The sequence below is a fragment of the Osmia bicornis genome, chromosome 9 (assembly GCF_907164935.1).
Source record: "Osmia bicornis bicornis chromosome 9, iOsmBic2.1, whole genome shotgun sequence".
Classification (NCBI taxonomy): Eukaryota; Metazoa; Arthropoda; class Insecta; order Hymenoptera; family Megachilidae; genus Osmia; species Osmia bicornis.
The window spans coordinates 5784375-5800537 of NC_060224.1; the positions used below are offsets into that span (position 1 = coordinate 5784375).

The 16163-nt window shown below is 43.7% G+C and overlaps 2 protein-coding genes across 3 annotated transcripts in view; one reads left to right on the forward strand and one right to left on the reverse strand.

Annotated features, from left to right (window-relative positions):
- Positions 1–16163, forward strand: part of LOC114879009 (sodium-coupled monocarboxylate transporter 1) — a 150438-nt gene that overhangs the window by 4109 nt on the left and 130166 nt on the right. The window lies entirely within an intron of this gene.
- The window catches only part of LOC114879008 (alpha-2Da adrenergic receptor), a 92918-nt gene continuing 77759 nt past the window's right edge, over positions 1005–16163 (reverse strand). Inside the window, exons 2-4 of one of the 2 annotated variants that reach the window (XM_046287217.1) lie at positions 12706–13086; positions 11436–11605; positions 1005–11378 (exon numbers count right to left, since the gene is read on the reverse strand). In XM_046287217.1, the coding sequence (XP_046143173.1) occupies positions 11012–11378; positions 11436–11605; positions 12706–13086 (918 nt within the window). In that variant the 3' untranslated portion in view covers positions 1005–11011. Of the gene's footprint in view, positions 11606–12705; positions 13087–16163 lie in introns of both variants that reach the window. The other variant, XM_029193459.2, reaches the window with a different exon arrangement.

Consider the following 16163-nt stretch of genomic DNA (forward strand, 5'->3'; position numbering starts at 1 on the left):
GAGCTTAACGTTTCATTTCCTTGTGCTTCGCAAAGTTCCTTTTAATTTTTCGCGAATCCCTTGATTTTCATCGATCAGTATATTTGAATTGATGATTCTGAGGTATTTTATTTTGCTTAACACGCGGACTGACAACAGGGAAGCTTGTTCGGATAGGATAAGTCGAGAATCATTCAGAACCCAATCGAATTGATGCTCGCTTAGGTCAGGAAAATCGGGCTAGGCCACTGTTCGTCACAATAGGTCCAGGGAAATCGAAGTGTGGAATTGAATTCTATTCCGGAATGGATTCGCAGAGGCTATCGGAGTATCTTTACCTTTTCAATTCCCTGATCCTTATATACGGCACACAACAGCTACTATATTCAGATTTTTGTCATATATTTGCTGTATCTTCGTTCGCAGTGACCCTCTTTTCATCAACTCGTTAATTTCCTTCAAAGTACCTTCATTTCGAGTTGAAATTAGTATTTCAAGCGAAGAAGCATCTGTTTCATCCGTGGATATCAACGCCAAATGACGCTGAAATTATAACTTCTGCTACAACTACGGTAATAGCTTATCTGAAAGTGTCATTAACAACTTTCGAACATGACTATTGTTTCTAACTCGGTCCCGATACTTCGAAATACTTGAACGGAACTTCGTTGCGCCCAAATTATCGGACTTACGAAGTTCGGCCGGTTTTCAACTTCGCTATAAGTTATTTACTCTAAGCAGCTTTGCGTGGGCTTTTATAAATCCGACGCTATTCAATTTCGTCCTTGCTTCGAGACGAAGAAAGTTGAAGGGTCAATTGTTCTCTGTAAATAATATCTTTGTATCAACCTCTTGCTTACCTTCTGTTCCTTCGCTGTAAGTTTGCTTTTCGGGAACATCCAGTCTTCGAAGTTATCGAAACGAATGCAAGGAGGAAGGGTGAAAGGGATTTGAAAACAAAACACGATCGATTTGTTTTTTCGTCTTTCTTTTATAAAACAAAGTCGTAATGTACTGATAGTTCCTTTCGTTTAATGTCAGTATACATATCGTAGTACTCGTGTTCCTTGACCTTCTGAACGTATCTAACCGAAGAACGATCGATCGATCGATCGGAATCGATCGATGGATCGAGCCACGGCGTTGCTGTAAAAACAGGCAATTCGAGCACAACGGCACGGCGAACGTAGAGCAGTAAAGCTTCTTGGCTACTTCCGTTTATTTCCTTTTAATTCCTGTTTTCATACCCTACCATCACTTTCCCTCCCTTTCTTTTTCTCTCGCGCTCGTTCATTCTTTCTTCTCTTCCGTTTCAAATGTTTACGAGAAGAATATCTCGTGCTCCATGAAGTACCTGTTTTCTTCGATTATTTGGAAAACTAGACCTCTTACTCTTTTATCCGAATCTTAAACACTTCCAACAAATTGCACGTAATCTACTTAAATTCATCCAGGCGGAATTGATATTTGTAGTATTTGAAATTTAGATAAGTGTGATTCTATCGATCATAAAATTATTACAATTACACGCTCATTATCGATCATTCCATCGGATTTTATTATCAGCAAGATTTTTATTGACCTAGTACTCAAAGTAATCATAAATTCCTTATCTCGATCGCTGTGTTTTCCAGACGCATTTCGCCCACGCAAACACTCACACACACGCGAGGGAGAACCGCGTCTCCGCGATATTTTCCGCTCGGACGAGAAGGACGACCATGTCGACAAATGTCGCAAACGAGTTTTCTTCGCATTACTGTTCGCCACATTTTCCAACGATACCGCTTTTAACCCGGGAAATAACGTCGCTCGAGCTCTGGCTCCTGGATCGTGACAGAGCCGTCGGTTCTCGATGTAATTATCCCGATTAAACTCAACCCTATCGAAATTTCGAAACGATCCGTATCGCGATCGTTGTTGAAAATCGCTAGCTGTTCGAAACTTTCGATTTGCAGTCGTTAAATTTTCAAGAGAGCATCGTTGCTGGCCGCGCGAACGCAACAAGTAGCTTTCGTTCTTGAAAAATTGAACGCAGCTTTTCGTTTTTCTTTCCCGTTCGCGTGCACGAGTTTCAAAAACTACGGCCAGGATGAGATCCATCGGTGGCAGCTGGTAGAAAATGCAACGAAGGGAAATCTGACGCGAAAGCTCAAAAGTTTCGTCGGGTCGATTTGTTATGGAAGTCAATGAAAACTCGAAGATACCGCTGATTTTTCATCGCCGCGAAATTACACTTTCGTTGTACAAGACGAACTTTCTAAACTAGATCTCTCCGTTTCGAGTCGCGTATAAAATCCATGACACTTCTCGTTATTGTCTCCCTATCGAGGAAATCGTGATCGATAACTGGTCCTCTGAATCATAGAAACCGATCGATTCGATTGAAAATTGGGCAACGAGTGTCAATCGAGCATCGGATTTCCTGTTTTCGTTACATTCCACTCGCTGTTTTTTTCGATGCAACTATTTAAACGCTGAAATGTAATTAAATATTTGTACCAGTCAAGATTAGAGTGTTGCCGTTTCAGCGTAAATTCGTCGATTCGTCGAAATGCTGGCGAATTTTTGAGAATCGAACAGCTTTAGCTCGTTATCCCGAGAGAACTCATCGAGAACCGGCAATCTGCCTGTAAACGCTCGCTTTTACTCGCCGTTGATTACACTCGGAGATTACTAACTGTTTTCTAACCCAGTTAAAAACCCAGTTAACCCTGGGTTACGATGGAATATAATCGTATTTCCTTCGGTTGTTTCAAAAATCGAATATTAGAAAACACAAGAGGAATTTCTAGACAGCACCGGTGACTATGTTTATTTCGAAAACAGAATAAGTATGAAATTTTATTTGCACTTTTGAAAACGGGCAGAAACTTTCGTGACGATCTAATATTAAGCTCTACGGCACTGCTGTAACTCATGACCCGTGGCGGGTTAACCGGGTTACCTGTTACTTTGCGGAACATCGACAATCGGGTTAGACGGGTTACCAGATATATTAGAGGCATATCCTGTTTCTGGATTAGAGTTACAATTCCTGATTACGCTTCGCTGTACGCTCTACGTCCGTGAGCAATCAGCCGAATTACGTAGACGAATACACGTTGAGGAAGGAGTGGAAGACTTTTATAGATTAAACTTGACGTGAAACGAATTCCGCGATCCTCGCCGCGATTTTGTCACGGGAACGGAGGTGGTGTTGCTCGTTTTATTCCGCCTTCCGGTGTGTACGGTGTCTCGTGGTGTGCGCAACGTGTGTAGGAATCCGTGCTTTTTAGAAAAGTTACGATTACATTCGAGATATCCGCGCGAGCGACTTTCCCATTCGAGCGAGAGTTCTCCGATTAGGAACTTGAAAAATCATCGAGAGTTCCCCGCGTATCCGCGGTACGGATTTTCTTACGAGCGAGTGATAAGTCGGCTCGTCTCAACGGAATTACGATGAAAAAACGCTCTTTTCAGCCTGAACTTGCTGGTGCTTTTGGTCTGACGCTGGCGTGATTTTACAAATAGGACGAACTTTATTGCTGCTTATCGTCGCGGTATATCCGCGCGTTGAAACGATGGAGTAAAAATAAAAAAAAATGAAACGGATGTATAAAATCGATTCGGTCGGTGCGAGGTGTGCATGCCTGTTGTTGTTCGCGGATCACGAGTTTAATAATAAATGCGAGCGAGTACCGTTGACCAGTTTTACTGCAAATAGTACGATTACTCGTAAATAACGAGCATTCACCGGTAAATTAATTACTCTGCTCCATGAAAACTGTGCTTAACCGAACGGATACACGCGATCGCGCGTACGTAAAGGTAGAATTAAAATATATATATTTGCGTGGTTGGTTGTTCGACATTTTGTTGCATTGAAATTTCCTTGATCGTTTATTGTTGATGACAACATAGAGATTATCGGTTCAGCTTAGAATAAATTCGGAACAGGGTATCATTTGCACATTGATTCGAAGGAGAAAGGTCGAAGGATAACGAGAGATTCGCGATAACATCGTTCATCGTTTGATTGTTCAAGCAGTGTGAAAATGATCGGTGGGTGCAGGGTTGTATGTTGCTTTTCCTATTCGGCTGGTCGTATATTGATGTTCTTACGAATCGAATTGAAACGAACGTCGAAGAAATTGAATATTAACCGCGATAAATAACTGTGAGTTCCATTATCTCTGGCAGCCAAATTATTAATTATCGGGATTTACCATTATTCCGGAATCGAACGCGATAAAATCTGTTGATGGAACAGAATGAAAACAAATAAAGGAAAATCAGTCATTTCGTTCGCTTTTGTCGCGCGTTTTCGAATCATCGGTACGAGTAGATAACAAACGCGAGAATTTATTTGTCGATTGCCTCGAGGTTTGTGCAAAAATTGCAACACGAACGGATCAGTTTATTTTAAATTTCATTAGAAGTATCTTGCGAAATGACCCATCCTGAGTCCCATTAATGGACCTTAATATCGTCGCGGTTGCTCGTCCCGCAATCACCGCCCTTCCAATCTCTCCTTGCCGACAAGTTTACGCTTTATTATCTCGCGTCTCGCTATTGTCTCTAGATAGAATTCTCAGTTTGAATAGACCATTAGAAAGTTTCCTTTATTTCCCCCTCATTTTTCACGATTACTGGTAATCGAAGGAAAACCATGCTTACTTACACATCTAGAATCTACTTTTAGTCGAAAAAAAAAACAAACGTGCTCGAAACGAATCGAAACGGAATCGACGAGGAAATCGGCTCGATTCGAATCGAGCTACATCGCGGAACGGAAACGGCACCGTTTCCGGCCGTCGGATTCCTCCTATGTACACTAGAATACCACCCTGCGAACGTGGTATCATTGGCTATTATAGTTTCGTGTTCGACTTTGATCTTGCATTCTCTCTCTCTCCCCCTCTCTCACACAGCGATATACAGTCACTCATAAAAGTGTTTCAACGATTGTATCCAAAGTTGTTAACAAATGAAATACAAAGGTTGTACTATGATTTTTCAAAATAATGCTGCAAAATACCTGTACCATTTATATGCAACATTCTACAATTTTCAATTTTATCCACACATTTTTACAATATTATTTTAGAAAATTAAGTTCAAATTATGATATTTCATTAATTAATAGTTAAAGATGCAAGCGTTTGAATACTTTCGCAAGGGACTGTACACTGAACGCTATTAGATAGTAGGACTTGTTGCATCGATAATAATGTCGACTAACAATGACGATAGTAATACGATGACAGTAATCTGTAGTGGTATTAATATTCACCGTAATATCGTTACTCTATATGTATATGTATATATAATATATGTATATAGATTCTTCCGATCAATAGTACAAGTTCGTGTATGTATACGTATATACAATATAATATGATTTACAATAATTTACGATAATCGATACCATAAATCATCTTCTTTAACTGACCCCCCTCCCAAATATCTAGTCCCATTTCTGCCGGTTTATTTATCGTTCGAAGGTACGCTGCGACCAGCCCCGCGGGTGCAGCTTTAATTGTCGATCCCGACACACACACATACACACACCTTGAAAGCGTTTTAGTGATATCACAGTGATTTCATTGCTCCAATATTATCGATAGAGAGATCGTCTCACGGCAATCGACGCGAGATCGTCCGATTAAACGAGTTTTCGCATTTCCTTTTCAAACGAACCTCATTTATATATTCGATCTTTTAATAATCCACGCGGACAACAATGGTACACGACGAATGAGGTTATATCGATGAAAAAATTGATTGCTAATGAACGTGCTCCTTCGATAGAAGGAAACAACGATCGCGTCGAAACGAAGCTGCATAATTTCGTTTTCACGTCACGTTTTCGCGGTTCGTACAACAGCGTGTATTAATTGAATTCGTTAATAAAAGACGCGGCGCTTGGTAACGATCGTTGACGTTGATCAAGACGATTAATTTAATCCGCTTGCATTCGAAGCATAATATAAATTGCCGTAATCGTAATTAATTTTCTAAGAGAATTCGGAAATAGTCGCGAAACGAATCGCGCGTTTGGAAGATGAATCGGGTGCGATAAAAGTGTCTGATCGTGGTCGTATGAATCTCCTGATTTGGCGCCAGGCGCCTCGTCGCGTTGAAACGTTTCGAGGGTGCCGTTACGATTAATTAAGGAATCTATTCAACGGAATCTAATTTGACTCCTGCGGGGGTCGTATGGAAATTAAAGAAATTATCACACTTTGGACGATCTCGCGTCTATCGTTATTTCGATGACGCCGTTCGACGGATTGAAATAATAATTAAAGTGAATCGTTGGATCCCTACGGCGACGTCGGATTATTTAATGTACAAGAATGATCGATGGTAATAAGAACGAGAATGACAATGGTGATAATAAGAATAATGGAAAATCTGTTAATAATAATAAAGAATAATATTAATAACAATAGTAATATACATATCTGTGTACAATGTGTATAAATACAAAGTATCATCGTGTTCGTTCGTTAATTAGCAATTACGCGACAAAGTGTCGCGCGTCGCTTAAGTTTAGAGACGGTACGAGCGTAACAATTAATTAGAATGATCGTTTAAACATTAGTTGATTTTTTTTTTTGTCTATTTGAAAAGTAGTCGTTCCCCCTTTTTTTCTTTCTTACGTTTTTTAAATAGGTAATTTTTATTTCATTCCCACGGTCTAATGTTGGATTAATTTCTTATGCTTACCGTTTAAGTAACATCGCGTGTACGTAGGGTAAGGTAGTTTAATTAGTTGACACACACAGAGAGAGATTCATCGAAAAAGGTTCGGTTTGCAAAAATCTGTCCGGCCGCCTAAGGCAGTCGCCGCGTACACGTAGTAGTTTTCGTAACAGTATTAAATGGTAAACGACAGTACGGTTACGTTTCTTTATTATTAGGTATGTTGCAATTTTTTTACGGACTCACGATTAAGTGTGCTCCATTTTCGTCTCAGCGTTCATTCGGCGAATTCCGTGCACGCCTGTGTTCACGCTAATCTCTACGTGTTATCGCTATCTTACGAGTAACTCGTTTACGGGGAAAAAATCGAATCGCGCCGTCGATATTTTACATCTTACATCGATCTAAATTAAGTTTCATCCAACTATAACAACGAGGACAAACGTTACGCTGATCCTTTTTGTTTCTCTTCCTATTGCTGTGTCTCGATTCGTTTCCGGCCGGAAAACAGACCGGATCTGTTCTTGTTCTCTTGGCGACATGGACAAGCGTCAAACGGGAATTTTCACGAGATCGAATAGAGCCCTGTGCTGCGTGAGAAAAGAGAAAACGTACCTCGTTGAAATTCCTCGACTTCTGTTCGGATCGACGATTTCTAGGCGGAGAATAAAACTTCCATGATGATGATCCCTAAATCGTGAAAAACCGACGAACGTATTGGATATAGGGGAAAGAAACAAGGACGAGGAAGGTCGGTGTCGATGTTCGATCGTTTGAAACATGCATTACCCTATATCATTGACTCTCTGATGGTTAGAACGTAAATTCCACTCGGTTACGTGTATCCAACCCCTCTTTCGCTTTCGTTTATGCGTTCGCGAACATAATGTCTCGCAAGAGCATCTCGAGTCCTTTTATTTCGTGCACGATAAATTCTCGGGAATCCAGTCGACTATGTAACGCGAAATTTCGAGGGATATAATATTTACGAGATCGTAGGATGGTAGGGTAACGTTCGATCAATGGAAAAAGTGAACGTCTACTCTTTCATCAACGTCGTTGTTTCTTTTAATTTAACACGTCGCCGGTAGTATTTGTGTAGGAAGGTGCGAAGGCGACGATAACGAATGCTCGTCACGTTCCAGCAGCCGGTCGAAATCAATTTCCATGGAGCAACTACGTCGAAAAGTCTTCTCCTCTTTTATCCGCAATTTTCCGCGCAAACTGTTCCACGGTTAACCGTGCAAACGTTGCGTTTGCACCGGTGGCTCGTTCAAATAATCATCAAGGGTGCATCAATCCCCCCACGGTTCGCGTGATCGGCCCTCGAAATCGCCGATTCGAAGAGATAGACGCAAGTTTCGATTAACCTTTCTCCGCCTAATTCGTCTAGGATCGTTGAAAAGTGTACCGGATGTAAACAATTTGAAAATTTTGCACAGGAAACTGTGTACTTACCCATTTGTCTATAATTTAATAAACGTTGAGTTTTATTTGTATCGAACGGAAATTGAATCTCGGATATCTATGAAACTTTTCGAAATCAAAGACAGGATACGCGTTTGTGTTAGACCAGCGAAATGTACGACTCTTGCCGGTTAATCCTCGGACAGAGATACCCGGGTTTCGATCTAGTTCGATATGGAAGTTTCAAGTAATTTTTTTATTCGAGTGTCGCTCGGTCAGAGCCACGGGGATGATCTTCAATCTAGGAAATAGAGAGACCAGATTGAATGCCGCGGTAAAAGTATCGGTGAAATTGTTTTTCGAAATTTGTTTCGGCGGGTGGTTGTGGCGGTGGTCTGTTCTCGATTAACGGGCAACGTTTTACCGCTTTTTGATTCGCTCTCGGTTAAAAATGAGTACGTCGAAGTTTCAGATACACGCGTGTGCAGGGCATGTTGGAAAGAACTTTTTCAATTTGACAAAGTTGAAAGCGCGTTGACGCTATTGAAGGATTTTAGATTTTATATTCAAGAATTTTCCCGATATGGACTTGAAAATTGTCTGAAAATTTACCTTGCCTGATAATTCTGCGAACAGGATCGCCGCTGATCTAGACTATGGAAACGTCAGTTGAGAGAGATTAAGTGAAAGCGTGGGTGGATCAAAGAGGAGCGCGTAGGCAAGCTTCGAAGCGGATTGATCGATTTCGACGGGGTGGATTCGTTCGGTGGCTTCGCGAGCTTGGTAGGCGTTAAATTATAAAGTGGCCGATCGCGAATTGGCACCCCGCCGCGCAAACATTGCGTAATGCCGCGTAATAATTGAAACCGCGTCGGGTTCTCTGTGCCGCGTGTTTTCCGCCCACCCTCGCTAAACAAATAAAGCAAAGCGTTCATCTTTAAACGCTGTTCGACGGTAAAGGGCAATTAAGTGTAATATTTGAATTCGACCGAACTAAAATACAGCAGCCTCGATCGTGTTTCCCGTTCCCTTGCCCTCGAAAAATTTTAATCTCGTCGCGTTCAAACGATCCTGTCAGACGTATTGGCATACATCGTCATCATTTTTTTTCTTTTTTTAAATTTCTTTTTCAGTTATAACGAAGAAATTTCTACGTTTATTATAGATAGATTACGTACCATGTACATTACGTTCTTTTTCCCTTAATCTTTAGCGAAATCGTAGAATTCGAAAAACTCGTGATTAAACGTTACACGATTAACGGTATGTCGATGCTATCGATTAACGAGATGCGCCTATTTAATAGGAAACATGTCCGCCTCGTTCGCGTGATCTCGTTCATTTATTTGTCCGCGACGATCATTCCGATCGAGCCGCCTCGAACTCGTGCCAGTTTCGAGACACGCTTCCTTTCTCACGATCGTATCTCCCGATACGCGTGTATGATATTGTATTATACAACGGTTACGTTATTATTACACGCGAGACGTCCGCGAGTCGTATCGAAAGTTTTCCTTCCCCCGAAGCAGAAAACAGGCCAACGAAGCTTCGTAAACTTACGCTTACTTTTCTTCGCATTTTCTTTCCCAATTCCCCGACTCGCGAGATTTTCCTTCCAGCCTCGCGAAGAAACTTACTATATCCATCCTCGTATCTCGTCCTTCAGAAATTTCAGAAACTTGTTTCCTCGTCTCTGTACTTGGTTCGAATCGAACACAGACTCATCCTTCGGACGTTAGATCGAGCGTAAACGCGACCAAGATTTTCTTTTTCTTTTTTTTCAATCATCTCGCCTCTCACTTTTCCATCGGAGTGAAAACTTTCCAGACGATTCGCGTTAAAATGTTCATATTATATACACACACGCGCTCAAAACTATACATATCTACATATTCACGTACATCGATAATAGTGGATTGTCGCGACGTTTAATTTACAATCGGACCGTGTGTCATCTGCCGAAGGAACTCGCAGGAGGATGAACAGAGTGGGTTACACGCTCCGTTGTTCGTTGACGAGGTCGAAGTGAAAAGTTTGGAAAGAAAACACGAGTACCTGCAACCGCGCGGCGAAATTACAAGCGGATCGCGTTTGGTAAACGCCGAGAGATACGCGCTCGGAAACGTCGTTCGCAGGGAGTACGCGGTTTCCCTTGCCCACGTACAATCAGTTTGAGTGGTATCCTCGAGTTCGCGGGTATACAGATCGCGATATCCCATCTGTCTTCGACGGTGTCACGTTGAATCGACAAGCAGTCGGAAGTTGTATCGAGGGTGAAACGGCAGCTGTTGCTGAAACGCGGGCCACCTCTAGTCTAGGATTCGCCTCATAGAGGATTCATGACCGTCATTGGCAAACGGGTTATCGAATTTGTCAGGTTTCCTTTTTCGATTCTCAGGATTCGCGCGAACAGCTCGACCGATCGAGCACGGTATCCTTGGAACCATCGTCTCTAACACGATCCGACGAATGATTTTACGCGAAAATACGGCGTCGTTCGCGCGACACACCGTTGAATTGCATATTTCTTGCGAGCAAATTCTCCGTGCTCGACCGTCTCCTCCGAGACGCGACATCTTGGACAGGAATTTTCCCGTGGTATCGCGACACTCGACAATTCCGTCGGTGCTGGAAATTTCAGCGAGTTTACCATTCCAAAGGGACGTTTCCGTAGAAAGTTTTTACAAGCGAGCGCGAATCTCTCGGGTATAAACGTATTTTCGCCTCTCTTCTTCGCCGACACCTCTCGATCCGCCGAGACGCGCTTTCGAGAGACGTTTCGCCGATCCTTCCGTCGCCCATACGCCCCATTTTTACCTGCGTCTCGCGAAGCTGATACGCGTCGCGAATCGATCGGCAACTCGCGATACTCGGCATTCGTGTGGAACTCGAAGACAAGTCCAGGGAATTAACCGACATCGCGGTTAGACCGTTTTCATTTGAAGAGTATTCTACGGAAGGCGCGACGAAAGTCCTTGTTGAAGACGGTGTAGATGAAAGGATTCAGGGCAGAGTTCATGTAGCCCAACCAGAAAGCGATCACGAACGCCTGGGTGGGTATCTCGACGTCGGGGAACAGAGGTTTCGCGATGTAGAGGACGAAGAATGGTAGCCAACAGGCGATGAAGCTGCCCATTATGAAGCCGAGTATCAGGGTCGCTCGTTTCTCCTTCTTTCTCGCCAGTCTCCTCTTCTCTCTCTCAGGGTCCCGTGGTTTCGACGATTTTCCATCCACCCCCGAATCGTCCTTGCCGCCCGAATGTTTCCCTTCGCCGTGTTCTCTCCTCAGCTTTCCCAGGTGCCTGCGACCGAAAATCGGTTGGCAAAGACGCAGCTTCAATGGTTTCACAACCGCGCACCTGGACACTACGCCACTGTCCGACGACGACGGATCGAACTCGGACACCATGTCGACGTCGATGCCGACGCTGGGCGCTCTGCATCGCGACGGCACGCTCGATTGACCGTCGCCGTTCACCGACAGCGTCGCCTTCAGGCTGCTCTTTTGAACCGGCATCGGGATGGCCACCTGTCGCAAACAATCGTCAACCGTTGTTACTCGTGAGTTTTATTACGAATCGAAGAAATCGTTGAAAAATTATGCGGCAGGATCGAAAACAAGATAGAGTGCACGGATAGCTTAAACGGACCTCTCATCCACCGAGGAGTATATTTCACGCGGTGTATTCGCGTAGCTGGGAAACTAGCGATCCGTATGATTTCATAAAGAATCTCATAAATGTTCATTCGGTAGGAGGAATCCCTGCAGTTTTCGCGACGGTTCGTTCGATTGAAACTAACACAGCCTCTTTTCTCCGTTCGAAACTTTCCCGGAGCGAGTTCTAATTTGATCGAACGTTATCGAATGTAGTTTATGAACATCGTTCAAAAAGTAGCAATTTTTGTGCTCGCGTATGATCGATTCGATCCCGATGCTCGCAATGATACGTGGAACGACGCGCGTTATTGTGCCTCGAATCGGCGCTACCTTTATTCGATTCTATTTTGTACGACGACGGAGAAACTGAAATCGAATAGCGAATTTCTGCGCCCGGAGATTTACTGCTTCTACTTTTATGCGACGCACACCGGCGCACGGGATTTCAGATGTTACCCCGTTGTGTCACCAAACAGAATTATATTCAGATTCCAACCGCGAAACTGAAGTTATTGAATAAGTATATACTCGTAGGTACCAAGATACGGGAAAGTAGCTGCCTTTTTCGTCCGCAACTATTCCGAGTTGGAATTTACAATTGCTCCTAGAGCTTCCACCACTGATTTAACGTAGCGAATTCGCGAAAGTTTGCGAAGCAATTCAGACTACTGAATGGTAATTTTTCAACGGGTGTAGGACGTTTAATAGCTGGCCGTAACAAACGATAATGGTCGTTGAACTCTGAATTGAAGCGTGTATGCATTAAAGCAGCTGGTCCTACGCGTGGAATTTGAAACGAGTGCTCGTAACTCGAGCGTGATAGATGGTCCGATTCGCGCGCGAGCGGTGGCTCGGAATAATGTTGTTAAACATACAGGATGATCCACTGTACGCCAGTACTGAATGCGGGTCGTTTGTTACGGGATAGAGATATCAAACGAGATGGCGGAAAGATTTTGAAACGCGCGAACCTTGAGCGTGTCCTTCTCCTCCATGGGGATGCTGCTTCCCCCGCCGGGATCCGCTTCGGAGGTGCTGACGTCGCTGGCGAAATCACAGGTGACGATGGGAATCTGTACCGGTTGATTCTCGATCGTGGCCACGTTCTCCATTGTGGATCCCGGTGGTTTCTTTGAATCCGTGGCCGGTGTGCTTTGGGTGAAACTCGTTTGTCTGACATCCGGTGACTCGGGTGGTACCACTGCGCGAGGACGAGGCTGCTTCCGGATGCCCCGACGCGCTCGAGCTTTCGCCGCGAAATAGATGCGTATGTACACGAACACCATGATGCACGAGGGGATGTAGAAGCTGCCGAGCGCGGAATAGAGGACGTAGCCGATGTCCTCGGAAAGCTGGAACAGAAAGGGGATGAAAATTGAATAGCTTTGTTTCTTCGTGGAATTCGCGATGGCTGTAGGAACAACGCGAAAGCTCGGTTGTGCAGCTTTGCAAATCCGTGGTGAATTGAAACGAGCAGATTTGCCATATTTCCATCGCTAGCGCAAGGTATTTCCAACGACGGGAAATCAAGCAAAATTCGAATCCATTAAGCTATCGCATTGATACTCGCTAAGGGAAAAGTCGTCGGTTGAGTTTAACAAAATTTACGGTTATTTTGCAAATGCTCGCCAAGTGAAATTGATTCGTAAATGAATGAAATTCCCTGTTCCATATTCTACCGGGAAAGTTTGGAGCTTGGAGATGACCGTTTTCGTAATACTTTTATGGTCACGCGCGAAACGCAAGCAAACTGGGTTACACTGTCGTCGTGTGTAGGGTACCGGCACGTATAACAGGAATGGCGACGTTTCGCCTAAAACTGGCGTGCACGTGAAATACGAGCGTGTGTATGTGTACGGATGGGTGGTGCACGCGTTAGAGTTTAATTCAATTTAATTTACGACGTGGTTCCGCGAACTAGCCGGAATAAAACGGACCAACGGCCCTGAACAGAGGACGTTTGATTCCGTGTAATAACTTCTTCGTCCCTGTCGCGTTGCATTTGCATTTGAATTATGCGCGAACCGACACCCGTCCTCATTTATTTATTAACCGATACCAACCACGTGTCCATCGATTTCCCATTCTTTTTATCAATCTCTCCTGTTCTCAGTTGAAAACGAAACTCTTATTCATTTTTTATTCCACGTTTCTGTTTCACCGGTAATTGGCTTTATTTAGCTGATGTATGGAATTCTAACGCTTTGGTTCCTTTGCGAGATAGCTGTTAGAAATTCAAACGGTTCTACCTGTGTGCAAAATGCGAGCCAGGATCAAAGTAGACTCCATTGGGAAATGGATCTACCGTTACGGACGGACTTGATCAGAATCACCGTGGCTGAGACTTGCAATGGAACCGACTAGATCTAGCGTAGATCTGTGCAGCCGACCGTAACACAACGTAATCCCTTGTATCGCATTACATCCAACCGCATTCTACTTCAGTGCTGTCCATTTACTTCGTGCCCAGAGAATCTTGCACCGAAAGATCAGACGGTATCTCAGCAAAGGAACATTCGATCCTGGAATCGGAAATCGAATTTATTTTACAACACCGGTGTGATTCTTTTTCTTTCAAGATCGTTAGACGTTTCCACGTTAGACGTATCGTCGGTTTAATTTCCTATGCAAAAGGGTGAATAATTTTACCGATAGGCTACGATTGAATATACGACCGGTGTTTTAACGAACACGCAGATCTGAAGTCCTGCTCTGAAACGATTAGCACGTATAAAATTTAATCTCTCAACGTTGAACGTTTAATCTTCCCTTTTCGTGGCCGTTGGCCGTTTTCCTTTCTTTTCATGGCGCCGTTCCGCGAGCGGTCTCATGAATGTGACATCCAACCGTTGCGTTGGACGGCTTTTTCTAACCGGGTATGGTTAAGAAGATTGAAAAAGAGCGAAAAGCGACCGAGTCGACTCGGTTTGCGGCAAACACACGGAATAACGAAGGATTCGTTTGAGGATTCTTGAAAAAAAGACGAACGTCAATTTGTGGCTTGACTTTTCCACTAGCTATTACGTTGACGCATACGAAACGCTGAAATTCTTTCAAAGGTTTAAATAGAAAATAAAAGAATTAGCAGGCGGTTGTTTTAGATATAGTTGGTTAACCAAGATAATTAGGTGATGGAACGATATAGTGGGATTTATCAGAGTTGGTTGGCTAGTGTCCTCTCCATTCTTCGAGAGAGAGAGAAAAGAGGAAGGAAGCGAGTTGAGCGCTGACGTCAAACGTCGCTCGGCCACCAACACCACCCCATTCCGTTTTCCTTTCCAAGCGGAATATCACGGTTCATGGTTGCGGAATATTTTTTTCAAACCACGCATTTGCACTCTCGCGGGCTTCTTAATGAAAAATTCATTCCTCTGTTTTCGTTCCTCTCGATACGAAAGGCCGAGGGTGGGAAACAAGCAGGTTTACGACGCTTCATAAGCTACCGGCACACGCGCCTCCCGAAGTATAACGAGCAATCTCGAGCAAAGCGAATGAAAATTCATGAAATCATGAATAATAACGCTGCGATCCGTTAGGTTCTTTTTTTTTCTTGTCGACGGTCGTTTAAAAGAAAGCCGAGGTTCGGAACGAAACTCTGGTTCCATTGAAAAATTCCTGAATCATACGGTAAATTAAAGCAATGGCGTCGGTCTCTCTGGTCGCAAGCTCCCCGGTAGAATGATATTCTCGCAAGCACGGAATGGAATCGACGTTCACTGCGGCAGAACGATGTCATTCGCCAAATGGCAACGCGTATCCTTGGTCATTTTCGTCGAAACGACGCCACCGCGATCCTGAACTCGTTTCCGCGAGAAAACGTACGCTGACCAACGCTTGCCAACCATTTCAATTACGAATCTCTGATAAATGATGCTAGCTCGGTATCCGCTTCCTGAAAGCTTGCCGAATAAGTAGCGAAATAAATAGGAGAAATGGAGACGTAATCAGGATTCGACGGTATACATTTTCTTTAATGAAATTTTGGGAAATTTACACTTTGTATGATTAAATATCGAAACAATGGACACGGTTACATCCCGTAATCGATTTCTGTACCATCATCCGGCAATTCTTTTCGTCCTACGCGTTTACATCCCGCTATTGGCTGCTTTCGATTTAATGATCCGCGAGTCTCGCGATATCGCGTGGGTGAATAAGCTTCAACGACGCCTGGGTACAATCGTTTGCATGGCGTTACGGATATGGTTCGACAGATCAGGAAATTCGGTATTACAGATTTGCTCGTCGAACCGTGTCGAGCGAAACGCGAACGTAGGATCCGTGAAACTGCTTCAATTAAGTTCAACGGAGGCGAAAAAGGTAGACGCCGAGCGGACGGCCGTCCTACGAATGCCTGTGGCTACGTTTTGTCCGACCCAATTAAATTTCTTTCCAGCTGCCGTCTCGTTACTTCTTTTCATCTAGATTC